This window comes from Silurus aristotelis, assembly GCF_946808225.1.
Source record: "Silurus aristotelis genome assembly, chromosome: 1".
Classification (NCBI taxonomy): domain Eukaryota; kingdom Metazoa; phylum Chordata; class Actinopteri; order Siluriformes; family Siluridae; genus Silurus; species Silurus aristotelis.
In genome coordinates this window covers 36,017,299-36,040,585 of record NC_139574.1, presented here as the reverse complement: position 1 = coordinate 36,040,585, position 23,287 = coordinate 36,017,299, and the positions used below count along the sequence as shown (strand labels likewise).

Below are 23,287 nucleotides of genomic sequence, written 5' to 3'. Positions count from 1 at the left end.
TAAGATGTAGAATAGTAAATACCTGTTTGTATTGAATAAACAAAGTTTTTGTATTTTCCTTTGCAATGTCCAAAAACAGCTTCACATTTACATGTTTTTGTCTTTAATCAGATGAAAATATGGCTAATAAATATACCATTTGTGTAATGTTGATTAAGTTAGAGGTTTGTTCATTTTTATACAGAATTTTGTGGGAAAAAATGGAAATGGAAACAAAGTTAGGCACAGCAGCAATACATTCAAGGTTTCTTCAAGAAGATGAGTAGTTGCAGTACAGTGCAGTTAAGAACAATTATTATGGTTTATTTGTTATATGTTATATTATTATATTTATTATTTATAAAAAGAAAGTCCAGTGCCATTTTTATGTCATGCCACTTGTGTTAGGGCAAATGACTTTTCCCATCGGACCCCCCCCCCCCCCCCCCCCCTGTGCCTCCTCATTAAAAAACTCTATAATCACCCCTGGTTGTCTCCTACCTGAATCAAACCACCTCTTAATACTATAATTTTAACACTACTGCTATTGAAACCATCAATACTAAACACAAACACAGTTTAAATGTCCCCATTTGCACCCTGGTGCCCATACTTACACCCTAAATGGTGTGTTTTTGTGCAAATTCTATGGGAAAGAAAACACAAAAGTATAAATGGTTTATTTAAAAAAAAAAAAACTTAACAACTGTTTCAAACTGTTTTGAACAACCTTTTCTCATGATGTCCAGCTTCTCTTGTAAAGTCCACCTTGAAAATGGTCTTGTAAGTGTATCTGTGACCAAATAAATTTCTTCTCCTCTGACAACTGTTGTGGAATGAAAAAAAACAACAACGATTAAATTCACACTAAAATATTTTAGCTTGTGCGGTTTGCTAGCTCTGAATACTGCGCTCTCTGACCATTCAAATCAAAGCAAGTGAAATTGTTGATGTTGTTGTATGCCTGCTAGATGGCCCCATTGTTGCCAACTTGAAATATGATTGGTTACAGCAACAGCTTCATGAAGCTACAGTTGTACGCAATATTGATTGAAGATTTTTTTTTACCCTGGAAACATATGATGGCTAAAAAAAATGATTGGATAGAAACTCTAACATAAACATACACTCCTGGAAGCAGAGCAACTAAGAGAAAAGCTCCTGAATAAAATGAAAGAATAGACTATTGGGAATAACTGAAAACATATTGATGGAAAAAAGATATTAAAATATCGAAATATATTAAAAAGTCAGTGAACCGGCACTACTGAAGGTATTAGGAAAACAGTCAAGTTTTGATCTTCCCCTGGATGTCCGTACAGTGGAGTCCCTGGCTATCTTCAAACGACTGTTGAAGACATACCTCTTCCTGAAACACTTTAATAAGCACTTTCCAAGTTTGCTTTGTAGAATTCAAGAGTTATATTTAGAAGTTTTAAATCTTGCATACCAGTGTAGATTTATTCATTGCTAGAGTCTCAAAGCAATAATGATTTAATGATTTGGAGTTGGAGGCTTATTCTGGATTAAAGGAATACTGAACCTAAATGGCTACCACTCCATACTTCAACACCATGCAATTCCATCTGGAATAACTTCCTCCACATAAGACGAGCCGAAGCATGCAGGTGCATCTCGATAAATTAGAATATCATAAAAAAGTTAATTTATTCTAAGTCAATATAAACAGTGAAACTTGTATATTATATAGATTCATTAAACACAGACTGATATATTTTATAAGTGTTTATTTCTTTTAGTTTTGTAATTATGGCTTACAGCTAATGAAAAACCAAAATTCAGTATCTCAGAAAATTTGAATATTGTGAAAAATTCAATATTGGAGACTCGTGGTGTCACATTCTAATCAGCTCATTTAAGATGGAAGACGAGAGGAGAGGCACAGAATCCAAGGTGCTTGAGGTCCAGTGTAAAGTTTGCACAGTCAGTGGAGGTTTGGGGAGTCATGTCATCTGCTGGTGTTGGTCCACTGTGTCTTATCAAGTCCAAGGTCAGCACAGCCGTCTAGCAGGAAGTTTTAGAGCACTTCATGCTTCTCTCTGCTGACCAGCTTTTTTGGAGATGCTGATTTCATTTTCCAGCAGGATTTGCCCATACTTGCAAAAGCACCAAAAGTTGGTTAAATGACCATGGTGTTGGTGTGTTTAACTGGCCAGCAAACTCACCAGACCTGAACCCTATAGAGAATCTAGAGACCAAAAAAAATGCAGATAGAAACCTGGGCTTCCATACCACCTCAGCTGAGCCACAGACTGATCACCTCCATGCCATGACGAATTGAGGCAGTAATTAAAGCAAAAGGAGCCCCTACCAAATATTTAGTACATATACAGTAAATTAGCATAATTTTCAAAAGGCTAACAATTCACTAATTTTTTTTTTTTTATTGGTCTTATAAAAGAAATAAAAACATTGACCATATATCATGTGTATGATGAATCTATGTAATATACGCGTTTCACTTTTTGTATTGAACTTTTTAATGATATTCTAATTTTACTGGGATGAACTGAATTGCAAGGTCAGAAAGTAAATCTCCAACCATTGTTTTACAAGAGGCGCGGCAAAGTATTTCAGCCGTTGAGAGAAACAAAATGTCCGAATGCCAAGAGTGTGTAAAGCTGTTATTCATGCTAAGGGAGGATTTTTCAATAAAAATAAACAGGAACATCTATGCATTTATATATTTGTTTGGTCAAAGTAAAACATACCATTTAATTACCTGGTTTGTTGCAGGGAACATCGCTGCAATTTTTTAAAATCATGGTAATCATGATTGTTGGCAACCTCGTGCTGGAAGAATGTAAAGAATTTAAAGAATTGAAACTTTTGACCCCCAGTAAATATTTTACATACAATGCAAACGTTCACACCGGATGACTTGTAAGGTATTTAATATAGCAGATAACAGTGTCTTTTAATATATATGTTCCTCTGAAACATTATTTCAATGTTTAAAATACAGTATATTGCTTTAAGGGACAAGCTACTTCAACTAGCTGACATCCCCTTTAATCCAGGTTTACATCCAGACGTATTTTTTTCCCGGTAAAGATCTCTCTTATTTACACGACGGGGCTATAAATATACAAAATATATTCACCAATCTATTGAATCTACATTGCACTGCATGCAGAGAATATAGTAAAGTGGTTATTCATTTTATTTCCTTTAAATCTAACAGTGCACTCTTTATAGAGCACTTAAAAGAAACAGCAAACAGTACAAATATCCTTCAACACCACAAATTCACATCTGGTCTCTGAAAACAAAACAAATAAAGCAACTATAAGTGCCCAAGCACAACCATCAGAACTTGTGTAACATCTCGATCATAAAATGAACACAAGGCTGAATGAATACAGGTTGGAAGTGGTGAAATTGAAATGGAAAAAAGAAAGTGCTAAGTATATGTTTAAAATACGTTGGCGAAGATATAGAATGGAATTAGGGTTATTCCATGTCAAATAGCCTGCAGGAAACTAACATATTATATATACTTCATAAGTATCTGAAGTGGCAACAACAGTTTAATATTCAAAATATTTGCTTTTGGAAATGTTACTTGGATGAAAAGAATCTCCAAGGGTGGAAATGAAATAATTTAAATATAGAAAACAAAACCTTCAAGTTAAAACCCGATTTGCATAAAAAAGACCCATAGGATTGTGAAGCAAAAAATAATATCAAATAAATACTGATACTGGAGGACCATAAAAGCTTTGAGCTCTGAACGGTTCACTTTCCTACTCGCATACATCAACATTCTTCCTTCTCATAAAGACTTGATGGTTTTATAAATATGTCATATAAAAATATAAATGTTTTTCTGTCATCCCACTATTCACCCTGGTTACACTACTCTACATTACTCACGAACTGGCAAGAGGCGACATGCGACCCAATGTTTTCTGTACTTTAACCCAAGCACTAGACATCTGTTCTCCAAATTTTGGAAACCGCTGGCAGCGAATTGACTGCATTTCCTGCCATCGCTTGTAGGCCATTTAAGCGAGGCTAGACCGATGTTCAAAATAACTGACAGCAAATCCAGTTTATACTGTCCACTTATAAATGTTCAAATCTTTTCATAATACTATCAATTAAAAAAATAAATAAAATACCAGACAGATTTAGAAACCTTTTCCCTCAAGTGGTCATGGCACTGATGTGTGTGTTCAAGGCAACCTACGAACAAAAAATTATATATTTTCTGTTAAAGGTTTATGGTTTTTGAGACTCGTGCATGTTCCTCTTGTTTCTATGCAACAAACCAGACAAAAGGCAAAAACCACACAAGACCTGGACAGTGAAAGACTGGAAGATGATTGGTGGAAACTCAATGGTTTTTGGAGTCTTATTCTAAGTGAAAGGAATACTGAAGCAATATGGCTACCATTCCATAATTCAACACCATGCAATTCTGTATAGACTGCAGCTAACTGGAGCCAACTTCACCGTACAACAAGACAATGACCTGAAGTCCACGAGCCCAAGCTCTGTAAGCGTTATTTAGAGCGCGAACAGTTGTCTAAAGTGTTCTTTATCATGAAATGGCCTGCCCAGTCACCACATCCAACATCTGTACAAATCTTTGTACTGTTAAAATATCTAGTTTGTTGCATATAAACAAATGGAACAAGCACATGTCTCTAAAAAAACATGTGACCTTTGATAGGCTTCATAGTTTGTATCCAGTTTGATAAATGAGACCTACGTCAGCCTGCCGATGGTCAACAGCTGATTCACAGATTCTACAGCTACAGTTTATTCTTATAGCTTGATATAATATTACATATCAAATATAACTATTCCCCTACTATTTAAAAAAGTGATTTCAGATTGTTTTTTTCCAAAAAAAAAAAAAAAAAAAAAAAAGGTTCATCCTCTGCAGCAGCTTTTAGTGTGAGATTTGTCAGAACCAGTCCCATAGGGGCAACACTAATGCCAAACAACTAGCAAGGAGTTGATGACTTAGGAAACAAAAACTGCAAGGAGACATTTACAATGAGATTGCATTGTCAAATTGGGATTAATTTAACTGCCCACTTTATTAGGAACACTTGCAAATCTCTAAAAGAAGACATTTGGCAGCAGTGCAGTGCACAAGATACGGCAGATGCAGGTCAAGGACCTGTTTGAAAAGCTTGATCACTGTGGCATGGTTGTTGGTGCCAATGCTGCTGGTCGGAGTATTTCAGAAACTGCTTGTAGGATTTTCACACACAGCAACCTCTTTATGAAGAAAGATGTAAAACGTCCAAAAGATTTAGGAAAACAACAGTTTTGTGAGTGGAAACACCTTTTTTGCTAAAAGAGGTTGGAGGAGACAAAGGAGCTCAGATATTCAGCCATGGTGAGCATGCACAATAAATCAAACCTTAAGAAAGATAGGAAACTGAAGATCATCACACTGGGTTCCACTCTGGTCAGTCAAAAGCAGGTATCTAAAGCTATGGTGGGCACGGATTTACAGAACAGTAATTGGACAGTCAAACACTTTCACCAGACTTGAATAATTCAGATGCTTCTTCTAGAAGTAGACCTTCGTGTAGTCTTCTCCACAGTAGAAAATTATAATGATGTACTACAGAGCAGTCTGGTCATTTAACTCTTAATTCCATAATCAAAAAGAGATTCAACCTGCAGACCCTCTGCACCTGCGATGTTTTTTTGTTCTCTTACTTTTCTGAGAAAACTCTGGAAACGTTCGTGTGTGAAAATCCTAAAAGATCAGCAGGTTCTGAAATACTCAAACCAGACATTTTACGGCGTAAACCTGCTTAAGGTCACAGAGATCAAGTTTTTTTGCCCCTTTCTAATCTATAGGAACAGTAACTGAAGCTGTTGACTCGTATCTGCCTGCTTTTATACACTGTTCTGATGGCACATGATTGCCTGATGTGATAAACGCATGGAGGTGCAAGTGTTCCTAATAAACTGGATAATAACTGAATAAAATAGAGGAACGTCATGTAAAACTATAAAACCCCAACCCAGTTAGCCATACGTCACATCCCAGTTCTGTAACTATACCTCTTCCTTTACCATGTCTATCGTTTGTGAATCTTTTATCACACAAGTTCCCAATCCCAGCCCCTTTTTTTTTTTACAGTAAAAAAAAAAAAAAAAAAAAAAAAAAGACGCCATCCCATGCGGTGCTCTGCAAACGAATTCTGAACAAATCCACAGCTATTTAACACAGAATAACCCATTGATTTATCATCATTAATATTTTCAACAGGCAAAATGTTTTTATATGGCAAGACTTTTCCGTACTCTACTGCCCACCTTCATATAAAACCTCTGTAGAAACAAACAGCATTTCAGAACAATTTACATCTCTAATGTCTTCGCTTCCGTCTGTGGTCTCCTGGTCTTCCTCGACATGGCCTCTGGACGTTCATCTCAGTAGCTGATTCAGGCTGGGAAGTACCATCTAAAATATCCGGGGGTAGCGGAACAGACGTAGCAGCCATTGATATTTGTTCACTTGCATTTTGTGGGATTTGTTGTTCGAGCTCTTGGGATAAAATTTGCTGTGGGAGATCATTTGGTTGCTGCTGATGCTGCAAATGCTCTTGAGACGATCGCTGCGAAAGCTGGTGATGGGGAATTTGGTGCTGCGGAGGCTGCATTTGCTGCTGCTGCTGCATTTCCAGAAGGCCCAGAAGTCTTTGCAAGAGCAAATTATTTTGCTGCAAGCTGATTGTCAGAGCCTCCTGTGAGGCCACGAGTGTTCGCATGTCGCGTCTGAAACCTTCTCCGAACTCCCTCAAGTTCTGCTCGAGGCGATCCCCAAGCTGCACAGCTGCTTCACCGAGTCCCCGGAGTTCATCCTCCAGCCAGGAAGTGCGCGAAGGAGGAGGATCAACGGGGCCGTGATGAGCTCCAAGTGATGGTTCTGGGCTTGGCTGAGGAGTACCGTTCAGGAAGGGGGCGCTATAGAGCGGCGAAGGAGGAAGCCAGCGTTCAGACGTCGCGGCCGGAACTATTCCTAACCCGAGGCCTAATCCCAGTTTGTCGTCCATGCTGTTATCAACACCGTCGCAATTGGTTCCTTCATCACCGTCCTGCTCATGAGACTCGTCCTCTTTTTCAAAGCCATCTCTCTCAGAACCGTCTCCTCCTGTAACTGAAACAAAAGCAATCTCAGTTATATGTTTCTCCCGAAATGTGTAACTTTCCACGTGACATGCCAATGCACTTGAACAGAAACAATTGTCGTGAACGACTTATTCCAAATGTTCTATCATTTGTTTCTACATAATGAGGCGTGGCATTGGTAGCATTTCTGCAGCACTAGTCCCTGCTACTGAAGATGAATGAATTCACTTAGAAATATTGAATCAAGATGTCCTGTTGTTCTCTGCAAGAGAATTTGTTTGTCTATTGATTTTTTAGAACAAACAACATTGATGGGTCAAAATACAGTGAACCATTTCCAAAAGGTACACCAATGTTCATGTTATTACACTAGAGGGGGGAAAAACATACAAACTACTATGCTGGAAAAGAAAAAAGCAACAATGTGAACAATTCAATTCTAATTTTTCATGCAAGGGGTTAACCTTCCTCACCTGGATCAGTGTCAGACAAACAGGTGAAACTGGCCTTTCCCCTTGTACTCAATTTTTGTCGGGTTTGGTGAAACCTGGGGCTCAACTGGCTAGGCCCTCCCAGAACTGCACTCCCTCTACTGGAAGGAAGCCATGAGCGGAACCTCGCGTCTGCCAGCTTTCCACCGTTGCGCCTCTTCAGGTCGTCCCAACGTTTCTTTACTTCCCGAAGGGTGCGTGGGACTCGGGAAACAGCGTTCACACGCTCCAAGATTCCGGCCCATATTCGCTCTCTCTCACGCCGCCTGAGTCTGCCGGCCGGGCCGAACAATTCCCCTTCGCACCGGGTTACTTCAGAGACCAGCACCTCCAGCTCAGCACCGCTAAACCTACTCTTCCTTTTCCCTGCACCCCCTGAAGCCAGTGCTGCTGAAACACCTCTGTCTGATGGTGAAAGGCAAACTTATTAAACATGTTGCTATAGACTGCCATTATTTTTACAAAACAGGCAGTGAGCTGAGAGTAAACAGTTACCATGACAGTTAGGAAAATAGAGTCCCTACATACATAGAAATTCACCATTAGAGCTGGACTTTTACTGTCATTTTACAAAAAAAATATAATCAGATCAGCAAATGGTGATGTGCAGGTTAGTAGTTAGTAAGTGCACATATCTAAAAGAAAAAAAAGGGATTCTAGGGAAATGGTCTGTGTTGCGTTCATTCGTTTTTATGTTTCGAAAATAAAAAACAAAATGATGAAAAAATTGACAATTTTAAAACATTTTTTCCTCATTTCGTTTCTTGCCATCTCATTTTTTGAGTTATTTGGGTAAGTAAAATTGATCGGCTACCAGCAAATAATCCATTAGTGGATTCATCCAACATTCTGGCTTCGCTCCGAGAAGTTCATATGGAGCGCTACCTGTTTTTCAAAAGCAATGAGAGTAGCAGGAAATGGGAGTCTAACACATGTCCTCATCTTAACGATGTTATGCCATGCAGGACATCTTCACACGCTCGTTGCAGAACCACCACACCTCACCCCGCCCCTCACCATTTTCTATTAGATTGTCTGCGATCTCTGAGAAAAATCACCCTAAGGTCCATTTGGCTCCCAGGATAGGATGTTACATTGGAAATATTCTGTACTAAAGAGCACTGATCATATTTGGTATTGTAAGATTGGGGTTCTACACTGTGTGATTAAGAGTTCATTTTAAAAGTAATTTTCTCTTTTTCTTGTGTGTTCAGAAACAAGAGAAAGCTGTTACCTCCTTGTTCTGCTTTACTATTAAATAAAAACTTTCTTTCAGCTTCTCCCGTTAGGGGTCGCCACAGCGGATCCTCCGCACGTTTGATTTGGCACATGTTTTACGCTGGATGCCCTTCCTAACGCAACCCTCCCCAATTTATCCGGGCTTGGGACCGGCACTAAGAGTGGCTGGGGATGGTTCCCTGACCGGGAATCGAACCCGGGTCGCAGCGGTGGGAGCGCTGCATCTTAACCACTAGACCACCAGGGGACCTTGCTTTACTATTAAATAATAATAAAAAAAAGAAGAAACAAAAAGACATCATTCATACTTTGATTTTGAATAAAAAAAAAACAAACAAACAGATGAACGCAACATACGCAGACCGTAAAGAAAAATAAATATATTGGGGGAAAAAAAGTGTAAATATGGGGAATTTTTTTTTTTAAATATGGTACAAAACTTTTTTTTGGCTGTTTTGCAAATACATAATTTGTATTAATCCAGTATATAATAAAAAAAATTGTAGGGGGGACAAAATGCAAATTTGGTTAATAAATAATTAATAAATAGGACATAAAATGAAAAAATTATTTAAAAAAGCACACCTTGAAAAACCACTGCAAACAAATGTAAGACCTTGTAGTAGCCATATCTGACCACCAGTCTTTAAAGCTGCCAGTAGAATCTTTGTCCATCTGGGTAAACCTGGTAATATATTCAAAACTGTATACACCGTGTTAAAAGTGTGTAAACACCTAATCTGTTATGGTTTCTGAGACACATGCATGTTCCTTTTGTTTTTATGCAACAAACTGGGGAAAAGTGCAAATACACACAAAAAGTGCACAGTGACTGAAAAGAAAGTTGATTGGACAAATAAGATCAAATGTGACATTTGAGTCTTTTGGCTCTGATAGAACAACATGCAAGAGTAAAGATGTAAGCAGACCAGCATCACACCCATATTTAAACATGGAGGTGAACGCTTCATAAAATAGAATGGAATAAAAGAAACACTGAACCAACATGGCTACCATCCCATACTTCAACGCCATGCAATTCCGTCTGAACTGAAGCTAAGACGATGACCCAAAGCATGCATCTCCATCTCCAAGAAATCTCCATCTAGTGAAGAACATCTTTGGAGAAACAAACTGTGCATTAAGCTGTTATTCACGCTAAGGGAGGTTTAGAAAGCTTAACATCTGTACATTTGTTTGGTCAAAGTTAATCTTCATAATGCTAAATAAACTATTTTTTAGCATAGAAACAAAAGGAAGATGCATGTGTCTCTCAAAAACCTAGGTGCAATCCAATTTTTGCGACAGACTCTGTAGTTTTACAGCAAACCTGATTAAAATGACTAAAGACCCATATACTGAGTCAATAAGCCACGAAGAGGCTGGGTTTTTACAATGGCTTCAGACTGTAATGTTTTGCAATCTTCGTGGTCGTATTTCAGCTCTGTGACAGTCACACTCTACAGACAATAAAGACAATAATTTTGGGAATTCACCAGGTCATGGGATCGACAGATCAGATCCGGGATGTGGAGGAGGACCGGCGCTGCGTGCTTTAGTGTTTACTCCGTTTTATCACAAACAATTTACCTACAGTAATAAAAAGACTGACGGTTAAAATAAAAGACTATTACTGACTTGATTATCGACAGAATATTCAGAAGAGCCTTTTTTTTTTTTAACAAGCACTTATTGCTATGATGGTCAGAAGTCCAACACTCCGGCTGTATCATTCCTTACCCGAGCTTTGTTCTGGAAATATTTTATTATATGTATTCGTTTTCCAAAATATTGCACTGAGTATGCAATAGCGAGAGATATAAACACCAAAACTGGCAGCTGCCCCAGGTCCTTCGCTCTCACCAAATACCCCTGACCCTGAAATACTACAACAGGGACACGCAAAGAGCTCATGGTAATTACTAGCCTGCCGTCATGAGTTCTCTTGGTAAGCGACGTTACAACTTTTACGATGAGACAAATTCCGCAATAAAAATAAAACTGCTGAGCAACATCGCTAGCTTCCTTCTTACAGAACAAAAACATGTCTTAGAAGACAGAAAATTCTCTCTCTCATTCTCACCTCGAAGTTTTATGCCGAACATCGTCCTTCTTTGCACTCACAGCACGAGGCTTTATATATACACACTGAACAAAATTATAAACGCAACACTTTTGTTTTTGCCCCCATTTTTCATGAGCTGGTCTCAAAGATCTAAGACTTTTTCTATGTACACAAAAGGCCTATTTCTCTCAAATATTGTTTACAAATCTGTCTAAATCTGTGTTAGTGAGCACTTTTTCTTTGCCAAGAGAATCCATCCACCTCAGTGGTGTGGCAGATTAAGATCCTGATTAGACAGCATGATTATTGCACAGGTGTGCTTTAGGCTGGCTACAATAAAAGACCACTCTAAAATGCGCAGTTTTATCACACAGCACAATGGAGTGTGCGATTGGCATGCTGTTGTCTGGGTTCATTTCTCTACCATAAGCCATCTCCAAAGGCAGTACATCCAACCGTAGTCCACATGTAAGCACACCAGCCCAGGACCTCCACATCCAGCATCTTCACCTCCAAGATTGTCTGAGACCAGCTGCTGCAACAATCCGTTTGCATAACCAAAGAATTTCTGCGCAAACCGTCAGAAAGCGTCTCAGGGAAGCTCATCTGCATGCTCGTCGTCCTCATCGGGGTTTCGACCTGACTGCAGTTCGTCGTCATAACCGACTTGAGTGGGCAAATGCTCACATTCGATGCCGTCTGGTATTTGAGAGAAATCGGCCTTTTGTGTACATAAAAAAAGTCTTAGATCTTTGAGTTCAGCTCATGAAAAATGGGGGCAAAAACAAAAGTGTTGCGTTTATAATTTTGTTTAGTGTATTATATATACATACACACACACAGTGGGACCTCGGTATGCAAATGCAATTTATTCCAGATCAGTATAATTAAACTAAATCATACATATAACAAAGGGGATTTCCCTATAAGAAATATTTTTAAAATCGGATAATGCGTTCCAGGACCCAGTAAATATTCATATAAAATTAACAAATACATTACAATATACAGTAATATGGTATAATACATTTATAAGTGATTTGTTTTATTACTGTATATTGTAACATAAAAAAATCTAATGAAACAAAGAACCAATGTACCAGCGCGATGTTCGTATAACAAGACAAACGTACACCAGGGCGTTCGGAAACCCAAGTTTCACTGTGTGTGTGTGTGTTTTTATACATATATACATTATATATATATATATATATATATATATATATATATATATATATATATATATATATATATATATATATATATATATGAGCTGACTGTAAATTTTTATTACGGGATCATTAGGGTGACATATGTCACCTCAGCAACATCAGAATTATAGTTTTTTCGTCCACTTACGCTCAAAATAAATCATATACATCTCACACACTTCAGTTTTAATAACCAAAAAAATTTAATCCAAAAATCTTTTGGGTCATTACAAGCCACCTGAACAGCTTGGATAGATTCTACAAGAGCCAGGAACTGGACTGGAATTCAAGCGGATATTATCTAAGCTGATGGCATAAAGGGATGAAGCCGATCGGTCGGAGTGACTTTGTATTGAGTTGCAGTGATTCTTCCCTTTAAGGGTACAAATGAACCTGAACCACACCATCACACCGAAGTAACATGGGTAAATATTTTCCCCTCGAACTTTCATCCATCTGCGGTTACTACTACAATAAGCCTAGTGACTATTTTAGCTTTTCAGCTATACAACTGTTAATCCCATTCACTTAATTGTTTGTATATGCAGCATTCCAAGACTGGACATTTAACTGTTTCTTTCCTTCCTCTTGTGTGTGTTCAATAGATAATGGTGGGATACTATAAACCCAAGAGTGGTACACTTCATAATCACACGTGTAAGCTGTGGAAAAGGGATGTGCATCTCTGTAACTGAGGCCGATGCGATTCTCATTTTGATGCATAGCAAACGATATGATACATTAAAGATGCATACGAAGCAGCTACCACCGCTGCACATCTATTAGGCTGTAAACCAATGTCGATGCAATTCAATGGAAGAAAAAAAAATGATGCTATGCAATTTAATATAGTACAGATAGTCCGCGTTCATTCCTTTGGTTCAGACAGACGGCAAATCGTCAATTTACTTAAGTGCCTTCTGACTTCTAACGCATGGCCCCTTTAACAAACAGGCCTTTAGAGTGCGATAAAGAAAAAAAATAAAAGAAAGAAAAAGAAGAAATAAAACCAGACGTTCTTTCTCTGTTCTGTGTGCAGAAGGTTACAGCTCTACCTCTGCCATGTTAATCTGTATTCTATGTGACTCTCAGGCTGCGCCTCGTCTCAGTAGTGTTGTGATACGTCATGTTCACGTGGCAGCGGTGGTGCTGAGAAAACATGCTTGAAAAGCATTTTTTTTTTATTTTTTAACTAATGTAAATATGTTAAAAACTATGAATTGCGGATGCAAACGCCAAATAGTAGTCAATGCGCAACAGAACACTTTTCTGTATGCTGAATCATTTCCTTCTTCAAGACGCAAAGTGAATGATTACGTAACGTCTGAAACTCGAAAGAAAGAGAAAAACGACCCTCTTATTGTACCACGCGAATCACATATTTTTGCGTTCACCACAGTTCAGAATGCTCTTACAGTTGTGTAAAGAAGTACACTCTCTTCAAATTCAATGGCTTTACATACAAGGACACAATAAAACAGATCAGAGAATTATTTAAATACAATCTCAGATAAACACCACAACATATTAACACTGTGAAAAACTAAGTACAGCTACACTGCTTCCATAGGAGTTAACAGGCTAAATAGCAGTCGTGCTGCTAATCAGATGCCCCCTAATTAATTGATCAGCGTTAACACAGTGCCAAGAAGGAACGACAACAGCAATGATCTTACAGAAACGACTCTTAAAGGCCATCAATCCAGGAAAAGTAAGAAGGCCATTTTCAATCTAAATGCCATCATTCAAAAGTGGAAAAAGTGGAAAAACCTTCTAGATAGTTACCAATCATAACAAGGGTGGACTTTCCAGTAAATTTACCCCAAGATCAACAAAAGTGCAATGTGCCGTGTAACTGCAAAAAACCCGAAAGTTACATCCCAGACTCTATAGGCCTGTTTGCACATTAAATGTGAAAGTTCATGATCCAGTAACATTAGAAAAATCACCAAATATGATTTGTTTGAAAGGGTTGCCAGGAGAAGGAAAAAAAAAAAAAAAACATTGCTCATGACCAAACAAGACTTCTGTTCTGAAAAAGAACAGACTTAAGGTGTTGCATGAGCCCAATATCAGCAGTCCTGGTATTCAAGTCCAACAGCAGTCGGCAATATTGCAGAACTATTTCAGTTATTATTTGTACCATGTTTTAACATTATGATGATGATTACTAGTCACAGAGTGAATTAACCAGTATAAAAGCCAAATTCCAGAACAAAATGTGTGATGGTGTATTGTCTACACTGAATGCACAGTAATATAATAAAACTCAAAAACGTTTGGAGCTGTTCTAGGCTGGGTAAATAATGTACAACACGAACTGTCCATTCTTCAAAGTGAGCTTCATATAAGAGGTATATTTTTCTTATTTACAGCATCCATGCCAGATTTCCAGCTCACTGGATGAGGCAAGGTTATATCAATGAATAGGAATAGTAAGTCACAATTAAGTCACTTAACGAGCTCCTGCTCCAATGTGAAAATTTAACATGTTAGTTCTCACTCTCCAGTGTTCTGTATTGTTTAAAGACTACAATCACACTCTTGATATCACTCAAATGAGGATGGGTTCCCCTTTTGAGTCTGGTTCCTCTCAAGGTTTCTTCCTCATAACATCTAAGGGAGTTTTTCCTTGCCACAGTCACCATGGCTGCTGATCAGAGACAAATCCACTCGTTCACCTTAACTGTTCAATTCTGTAAAGCTGCTTTGAGACAATGTCTGTTGTGAAAAGCGCTATAGAAATAAACTTGACTTGACTAGAAGCAGAAGGCCATCAAGGACCATTTCGGGTGAAAGGCGTTTGTGACCATGATTACAATCCAAACAATAATATCACCCTAATTGTTGACCTGTAAAAACACCCAGCAAAAGTCTCTGCAACCGTGGTCACCACTATACTATTTTTCCCCCGAGTCCAGGAACTGTTCAGGGTACTTGCAGATGAACCCAAAGTACATAATGTATTCATTTAGTCTCTGCTACACTGTTATAAACGATCTATAGAAGATCTGCAATGTCCTCCTTTTTTCTATTGGACCCAAAGTCACTACCAAAAAATGATTTTACAGCGTGCGAACTGTCACCGACACCGAAATCGGACCAGTACCAACTACTGAAACTAGGTTTAAACAAAATCAACTTTGTTTTAGTGTCTGCAGAAGCCTTTCTTGCAGTCACGTGTCTGATGGAGAAAGCTTACTGGCAGCTTCAAAGCACTCGAATGATTGACTAGGTGCAGCTTACTTTGTTGAATGGGTATCATTTCATCAGAAGCCACTCCTGGAGCAACAATGTTGGGATGCACGACCACGACGTTGAAAGGCAGACCGGCGTGATCGCAGCTGCCCTCGGAGTCGTCGTCTTCGCGTGGGAAGCCGTCCTCCGAGACACGACCCCCGAAGGCCCCTTCAGGCGACTCCACTTTAATGTGCATGGGAGGCGAGCGCTCGTACAGCAACCCGCCCTCCTCATAATATTCACTCATGGGTCACAGGCAGTGGAGCGCCATTCACACACTTAGTCATGACTGGGGTTCACCCAGCGTGCACAGGGCATGGCACGCCCCAATGCTCCTACCTTGGGTGACAACGCTATGGAAGTGAAGCTGAAGAGAAAACTGTTCCCTGATATACAGGACACAGGTTGTCTTTCAACATAAGTGGACCAATTGGAAATGCACAGACATACTAGAAAAATATATATTAGACTGAAAAATCAGTGCGATCCTCTCTCAGAACTGATATTAATTTTTTTAACATGAAAAATGTTATATTTAAAAAATAGGCATGTGATATAATGGACAGATCTGATGGAAACCGATCTGGAAATAAGGAGTAAAATATTAGCTCATAAACCAAAATATACATAAATAAATAAAAATTTAAAATCAGAACCAACAAACAGCAAAAATCAGCCTGAGAAACACTTCAAAACGGAATCAAATCAATGCCAGTGTTGAATCTGTCGCATCACTGCTCATTTATTCTGCACCAACATCCGCAATGCATGGACATCCGGTATACAGGAGCTAAGCTCACTGCTAGCTAGCGACCGTAGCAGAGCTTGTACTTGCCAAATGAACACCGCTGACTGGCTACAATCCCTTACTGTCTGGATAAGCGAGGTCGTCTCTCACTTCCGTGCCGATAGTTCATAACTCACAGAATGTATTTGGTTTTAAATTCTACCTTAAAAACGCAAAGTCTATGTTGAAAATCGTTTGGGGCTCTACATGTACACAGACGGAGAGCTGTCGCCGGAATATGACGTCACGCCAGCCCTGACAGCTCGTCGGAAAAAATTAGTTAGTAATTAATTAGATCACACATTTGCTAAAAATAAAAAACAAAAATATATATATAAATAGTTAAAAATTTCAGAACGGCCTATCTAAAATTTTTCTTCCCAAGGCAAAAAAAAAAAAAAAAAAAAATGTGCCTTTGTTATGTATGCACATGTTTATATGAAGATACAGAACATATATTTAATAAATGTGATATGTCTAAGTCTTTTTTTGGAAAACATTGCAGGACTGGATGGTTGAGAGGCGTGAGGTGATGAGGAGGTGATGGGTAGGTATGGCCTTAAGGAGAGGAATGTGGAAGGGCAGATGGTGGTAGATTTTGCTAAAAGAATGGAAATGGCAGTGGTGAATACGTATTTTAAGAAGAAGGAGGATCATAGGGTGACATATAAGTGGAAGAAGGTGCACACAGGTGGAATATGTTCTATGAAGGAGATGCAACCTGAAGGAGATTGGAGACTGTTAGGTGTTGGCAGGGGACAGTGTAGCTAGGCAGCATCGGATGGTGGTCTGTAGGATGGTTTTGAATGTGAAGAAGAGGAGGAGAGTGAAGACTGAAAGAAGAATAAGATGGTGGAAACTAAAGGAGGAAGAGTGTAGTGTGAGGTTCAGGGAAGAGGTCAGACAGGGGCTCGGTGGTGATAAAGAGGTGCTGGATGATTGGGAAACTACTGCAGGAGTGATAAGGGAGACAGCTAGAAAGGTACTTGGTGTGACATCTGGAAATAGAAAGAAAGACAAAGAGATGTGGTGGTGGAATGAGGAAGTGCAGGAGAGCATAAGGGGAAAGAGATTGCAAAACAGAATTGGGATTGACAGAGTGATGAGAAAAGTAGGCAGGAGTACAAGGAGATGCAGCAGCAGGTAAAGAGGGATGTGGTGAAAGCAAAGAAAAAGAAGCCAGGCTGAGAGAGGAGGTGTCCATCTGTGAGCAAAGTATGGTTTCATGCCGAGGAAGAGCACCACAGATGCATTATTTGCTTTTAGAATGTTGATGGAGAAGTAAAGAGAAGGTCAGAAGGAGTTGCATTGTGTATTTGTGTATCTAGAGAAAGCATACGACAGGGTGCCGAATTGTGGTATTGTATGAGGAAGTGGTGCGTTTACAGGGAGAGGTGGAAGAAGAGGTGGAGAAGGTGGAGGAGTTCAGGTACCTGGGGTCAACAGTGCAAAGTAATGGAGAGTGTTTTAAAGAAGTGAAGAAAAGAGTGCAGGCAGGGTGGAGTGGGTGGAAAAGAGTAGTAGCAGGAGTGATTTGTGATAGAAAAGTATGTGTAAGAGTGAAAGGGAAGGTTTATAGGACTGTGGTGAGACCTGAGATGTTGTAAGGTTTAGAGACAGTGGCATTGAGTAAAAGACAGGAGGTGGAGCTGGAGGTAGCAGAACTGAAGATGTTAAGGTTTGGTTGGGAGTGACGACGATGAACAGGATTAGAAATGAGTTTATTAGAGGGACAGCTCATGTAGGACGTTTTGGAGACAAGGTGAGGGAGGTGAGATTGAGATGGTTTGGACATGTGCAGAGGAGGAACATGGGGTATATCAGTAGGAGAATGCTGAGGATGGAGCTGCCAGGAAGGAGAAATAGAGGAAGACCAAGGAGGTTTTTTATGGATGTGGTGAAGGAAGACATGCAGGTAGTCTGGGTGAAATAGGCAGATGTGGCGGACAGGGGGGTATGGAGACGGATTGTGGCGACCCCTATTGGGAGAAGCCGGAAGAAGAAGAAGAAGCTATATAATACCTTATACATAAATGTCGATATTTGAAATCTCCTCCCTTGTTTATTCGTTTTTAAAAATTATCTAAAATATTTCTCAGATGCCCTTAGTAAAATGAGATTTCCAAAGGTAAAACTGTTTAATTTGTTAGTAGTATATAATTTGTTGTAATTATATTTTCTTTATATTCTGTTATTGATATTTTCTTTTCGTTCCTGTTTCTTTTTTTCATATTTGATTATGTTTCTTGGAATATTTTTTTTATTTATCTTATCCAGAAATTAATATGGTTCTTTAGTGTTGAGCCTTCCATACCAAATTCTTTGTTGTATTCTGAATCACATGCTTTTTTGTTGTACTCAGACTTTGTACTCAATAAAAAAAATAAAAGAAAAATGTTTTAGTACCAGACCCATGTGTTCTGGTTTATCTAATTATCAATAACATAATTTTGTTTTATAATGTATTATATAAATTATTTCCTTGAGATCCTACTTCTGTATGTAATTAATATATATAAGTATAAATAATAATGAAAAAAATCTCTCATCAATAATACTTTATATTTTTTATTAAATATTATAACGTCTAAAAATAAAATAGAATAAATCAAATTAACACAAAGTACAAAACCTGTGCTGTGACTGCAGTAAAATTATACCTGTCTGTGATGCAGCACTCGGTAATACTGCGTATCTGTATAATATCAATGGTTTCCTATAGCCTATATACACAAAAGTGAGTACACCCCTCACATTTCAGCAACCATTTCAGTATTTTTTTTTTTTTTTTACAAGGGACACTACTATAGAAATAAAACTTGGATTATATTTTAGAGTAGTCAATGTGAAGCTTGTATAGCAGTACAGATTTAATGTCCTCTACTGTCTACTGCTCCCCTTGAGAATATTGTCTAAATATGTATTTATAATATATTTTTTTCCCCTTTGTTTTAATTTACTCTATTTACTTCTTTTTTTGTTGTTGTAGTGCTCGGTTAAAATGATCAATTGTGAATTTCTTAATGAATATATTCTTGTTTTTTCCCCAAGAAATGTTATAAATAAATCTTAAATCATATTACGATAAAATACTATACATGAATGCAAAATTTTACATAATTTAAACCCTAGTTCCCTTGCTCAAAAGAACAGACCTATAACCAAAAATAAAACTTTTTTCCATTGACAGGTGTTAATTCCCACACAAGCCGTGTTCCAGGGCTCTTTTCAGTAAATAAATGTGATAACTAATTATTTTTTCCAGTCGTGCTTCGACCTTGAAGTCGAACAGTAAATAGATGAGTAAATTAAAAAAATTACTTTATTTCATTCTGGAGTTATTAGTGTTTAAGTTTGTAAATAATGCACAATGCGTTCTAACGAAAAAGTAGCTCTTTTGCAAGTGCGTTGTAAAATAATTAATGAAAAGAATAATAAGTATTATTTCACTTTATATCACACCATACTGCACATGGACACTTTAAGGACAATCACACAATCACTTTAATTTGTACTGTCAATATCTGCCATACTTCTCCATATATATACACATATATTTCTATAGTTTATACTTTTTATTTATTTACTTTATTTTGTATTATTTTTATATCCTTAAACTCTATTCCTTTTGTACCTAACACTCATGACTTTAGGCACTGTAAAGTTTGGACAGAAAACCAGTTTTTCTTCAATGTAATAGTATGTAATATAACCTCAACACAATCAGATCCATTGCTTTCATTGTAATTCAAGTATACTATCTTAAAAATGTAAATATTAATTGAAATAAAAGAATCATAATCTATCATGATATTTAGCCTTGAGATAGTCAATAGTAGACCATCTGCGTATTCCCAGGCAGACTAATCATTAATCTATGGATGTAAATAATTCTAAGATAAGCAAAGAATATAAAAGCGACGTTTACCATGTACTTTAAACACGTTCAGCTTTGACTCCAATTATGAAGTGGATTATTTTACTTTCTTTGTTTGCAGTGGCATGTAGGTTCTTACTGTGTATTTCTGCTTTATATACTGTATATATATATATATATATATATATATATATATATATATATATATATATATATATATATATATATATATATATATATATGTATTTTAATGTATTCGGTTCCATGTTCTGGTTTAAGTGTCTAGGGCATATTTGTGTATGTGCAATGATTGTCTTTCTTTTCTGCTCTCTACTACAAAGTCACTGCCCCTTTCGAGGAGGAGGATAAAATCGTTGGAGGTTATGAGTGCAGAAAGAATGGGGTTCCCTATCAGGTGTCACTGAATGCTGGCTATCACTTTTGTGGAGGCTCTCTGATTAGCAATCTGTGGGTCGTGTCAGCTGCTCATTGTTATAAGTCGTAAGTACATTTTCTCTTACTCTGTCTCACTGTTCCAAAATATGTTACCTGCTCTGGGATGCAGTAAATCCTGAGCTTATCCCAGTATAGAGTCCATATAACAGAGAGTGTACAGGATTACTGAGTATCTTGGGTGCTTTTCAATAGGCGTATTGAAGTGCGTTTGGGTGAGCACAACGTTGACACCAACGAAGGAACCGAGCAGTTTATTAGCTCAGCAACGGTCATCAAACATTCAAGTTACAGCGGCAGCACTCTCAACAATGACATCATGCTCATCAAGCTCAGCCGGGCTGCCACCCTGAACAGCTATGTGAAAACTGTGGCTTTGCCATCCAGCTGTGCTTCTGCTGGTACAAAATGCCTCATCTCTGGATGGGGAAACACTCTCAGCAGTGGCAGTAAGTATTTAATTATACTTCTCTTTGAATGATACAGAACTTTGAATGTCAATGTTTATCCTTAAATGCCGTAAACGATAGTAAGTTGTCCAAACACAGTTCAGTATGGACTCATAGTGAGCAGAGTGCACATGCTGACCCCAGTCCACTGCCCAAAGCTCATATAGTAGGCACATCAGAACTAAACCATAGTACAATGGAAGAAGGTGTTGATAAACAGGTTCGCTTACCTTGGGAAGAGGTGGTACCAGGAAGCACTATGGGATGAAGGCTGCCTTCCTGGCAGAGGCATGGTGATGCTCTGGGCAATGACATATTGGAAAGCTTGGGTTCTGGAATTCATGTGGATGTTACTATGGCTCGTACCACCTGCCTAAATTTAGTCGCAGACCAAGTAACACCCCTTCTTACCAATGGTATTTCCTAATGTCAGCAGCCTCTTTTAGCAGGATAATGATCCCAGGCAAACTGCAAAAAGGGTTCAGGAACCTGACAAACTGAACCTTCATCTCCATTCCGATCGAGCACCTGTTTGGAACAAATCAAATTCAGGCCCCACCTTTAAACAGGATTTAAAAGCCTTCTTGATGTTAGATACCACAGCACACCTTCAGAGATGAGTCCAGACCTCGACAAGACAGAGCTGTTTGGAAGACACAACATGGACCTATACAATATTAGACTTGTGTTTGAATGGTATTAGGGTTTAAATTAAATACTAAAATTAAAAGATAGAATAAGAATGAGCATATGTAAACACCTCACTGTTCATTTCATATGTGTTACAATAACAGAGTCAACAAGGAATACTACATTGCAACCCTGCACATTGGACTTATTCGGAAAGAATAATCATTGCACTTTACATACCCTGTATAAAGCTGTGTAGCTAATGTCTAACAATTTGATTTTCCTAGGTTTTATATTTTTCTCATATATATATATATATATATATATATATATATATATATATATATATATATATATATATATATATATTTTTTTTTTTAATAGCAGCAGCTCACATTGACATATTCCTCATACACCCATAATACTTGCAATTTAAGATGATTCCTACTCTGATGACTGTAAACAGCTTACCAAAATAGCTCATTGTGTACACTGTACATTATGCAGATAGCAATTACATCAACAGTTGCTCATGTTTCTTTTAAAAGCAAACTACCCTTCCAATCTGAGGTGCTTGGATGCACCAATCCTGAGTGACACTAGTTGCAGAAATGCTTACCCTGGTCAGATCACTTCGAACATGTTCTGTGCTGGCTTCCTCGAGGGAGGCAAAGACTCTTGCCAGGTAATGAGATCACGGCTTGAACCAAAAATGTATATTCATTTAAAAATACTATAAATACATTAACTCTTAATAGTATTAACTTCTATTGTGGCATCATTAATCACTAACCTATTCCTTTTTTGTCTCTTCCCTCCCAATTTTTAGGGAGATTCTGGTGGTCCAGTCGTGTGCAACGGTCAGCTGCAGGGTATCGTGTCCTGGGGTTATGGCTGCGCTCTCAAGAACAAGCCCGGTGTCTACACTAAAGTCTGCAACTACACTGCCTGGATCAGGGACACCATGAACCGATATTAATTTCTTCAGTTGGTGCATTTTTTTGACATTTTAGTGCTCATTACAACAATAGAAAAATGTCTAAATAAACTGAAAACCTTTTACCTCTGCAACAGAAAAAAAAGTGATTTCTTTTGATCTTAGCCCATGTCTCCATGAGAAAATGTGAACAATACATTATAGAGAGGAGGTTAGGCCTAGACCACCCTTAATAAAAGCAAACCTAAAAAATAAAAATGTAAAAAAGTCTTGCAGTCCAGCCATACTAAAATGGCATTACCTGTTGAAATAAGAAAAATAACACACACACACACACACACACACACACACACACACACACACACACACACACACATACACATTTTTTTTTTTGTTCAAGTTAAAGTAAAGAAGTTTGGTCTCGGACATGTACTTAAGTAAAAAGTATCCATTACCACTACCTGTCTACTACCACACTGGTAACTGGACCTCACATCATTTTAACATTACAGCCGCCAATCGAGTATAAAAGTTAATCACGATTAATCGCACATTTTTTATCTCTTCTAAAATGTACCTTAAATTCATACTTTTCTAATTTTTAATACTTGAATTAACCAGTCTACGTCTGTGGTGCGTGAGAGCAGGAAATGATACACCAGTGGTAGGTTGAAAAAGCTGTGCAATTACAGGAAATAGGTTGATGGGCTGAAAACAGTGAAGGCACCACCATGTCACCAAATAGATTAAAACTGAAGTAACGAGTCTGGTTTGAAAATGTAAGAAGTAGAAAGTACAGAT

At 38.0% G+C, this 23,287-nt stretch overlaps 2 protein-coding genes and 1 long non-coding RNA gene across 4 annotated transcripts in view; 1 reads left to right on the top strand and 2 right to left on the bottom strand.

Moving 5' to 3' along the window:
• LOC310725592 overlaps nt 1–23,287 on the bottom strand; it is a 118,085-nt gene that overhangs the window by 57,546 nt on the left and 37,252 nt on the right. The gene's annotated exons all lie outside the window — the stretch shown is intronic.
• LOC310724045 (uncharacterized protein) lies at nt 2,878–16,414 on the bottom strand. 2 transcript variants are annotated; one of them, XM_083537807.1, is made up of 3 exons: nt 15,360–16,414; nt 7,581–8,003; nt 2,878–7,129 (listed from the first exon to the last, which is right to left on the bottom strand). In XM_083537807.1, exons 1-3 carry the CDS (start codon nt 15,598–15,600, stop codon nt 6,345–6,347), a joined length of 1,449 nt encoding a protein of 482 aa, XP_083393933.1. In that variant the 5' UTR covers nt 15,601–16,414; the 3' UTR covers nt 2,878–6,344. The 2 variants fall into 2 exon arrangements, with proteins under 2 accessions (XP_083393933.1, XP_083393932.1); XM_083537806.1 differs by having other exon boundaries at nt 2,878–7,135; nt 15,360–16,413.
• On the top strand, nt 20,059–22,611 carry prss1 (serine protease 1). Its single transcript, XM_083559171.1, has 5 exons — nt 20,059–20,144; nt 20,359–20,518; nt 20,666–20,919; nt 22,098–22,234; nt 22,379–22,611. The coding sequence occupies exons 1-5, from the start codon at nt 20,105–20,107 to the stop codon at nt 22,526–22,528; spliced, it is 741 nt and encodes a 246-aa protein (XP_083415297.1). The 5' UTR covers nt 20,059–20,104; the 3' UTR covers nt 22,529–22,611.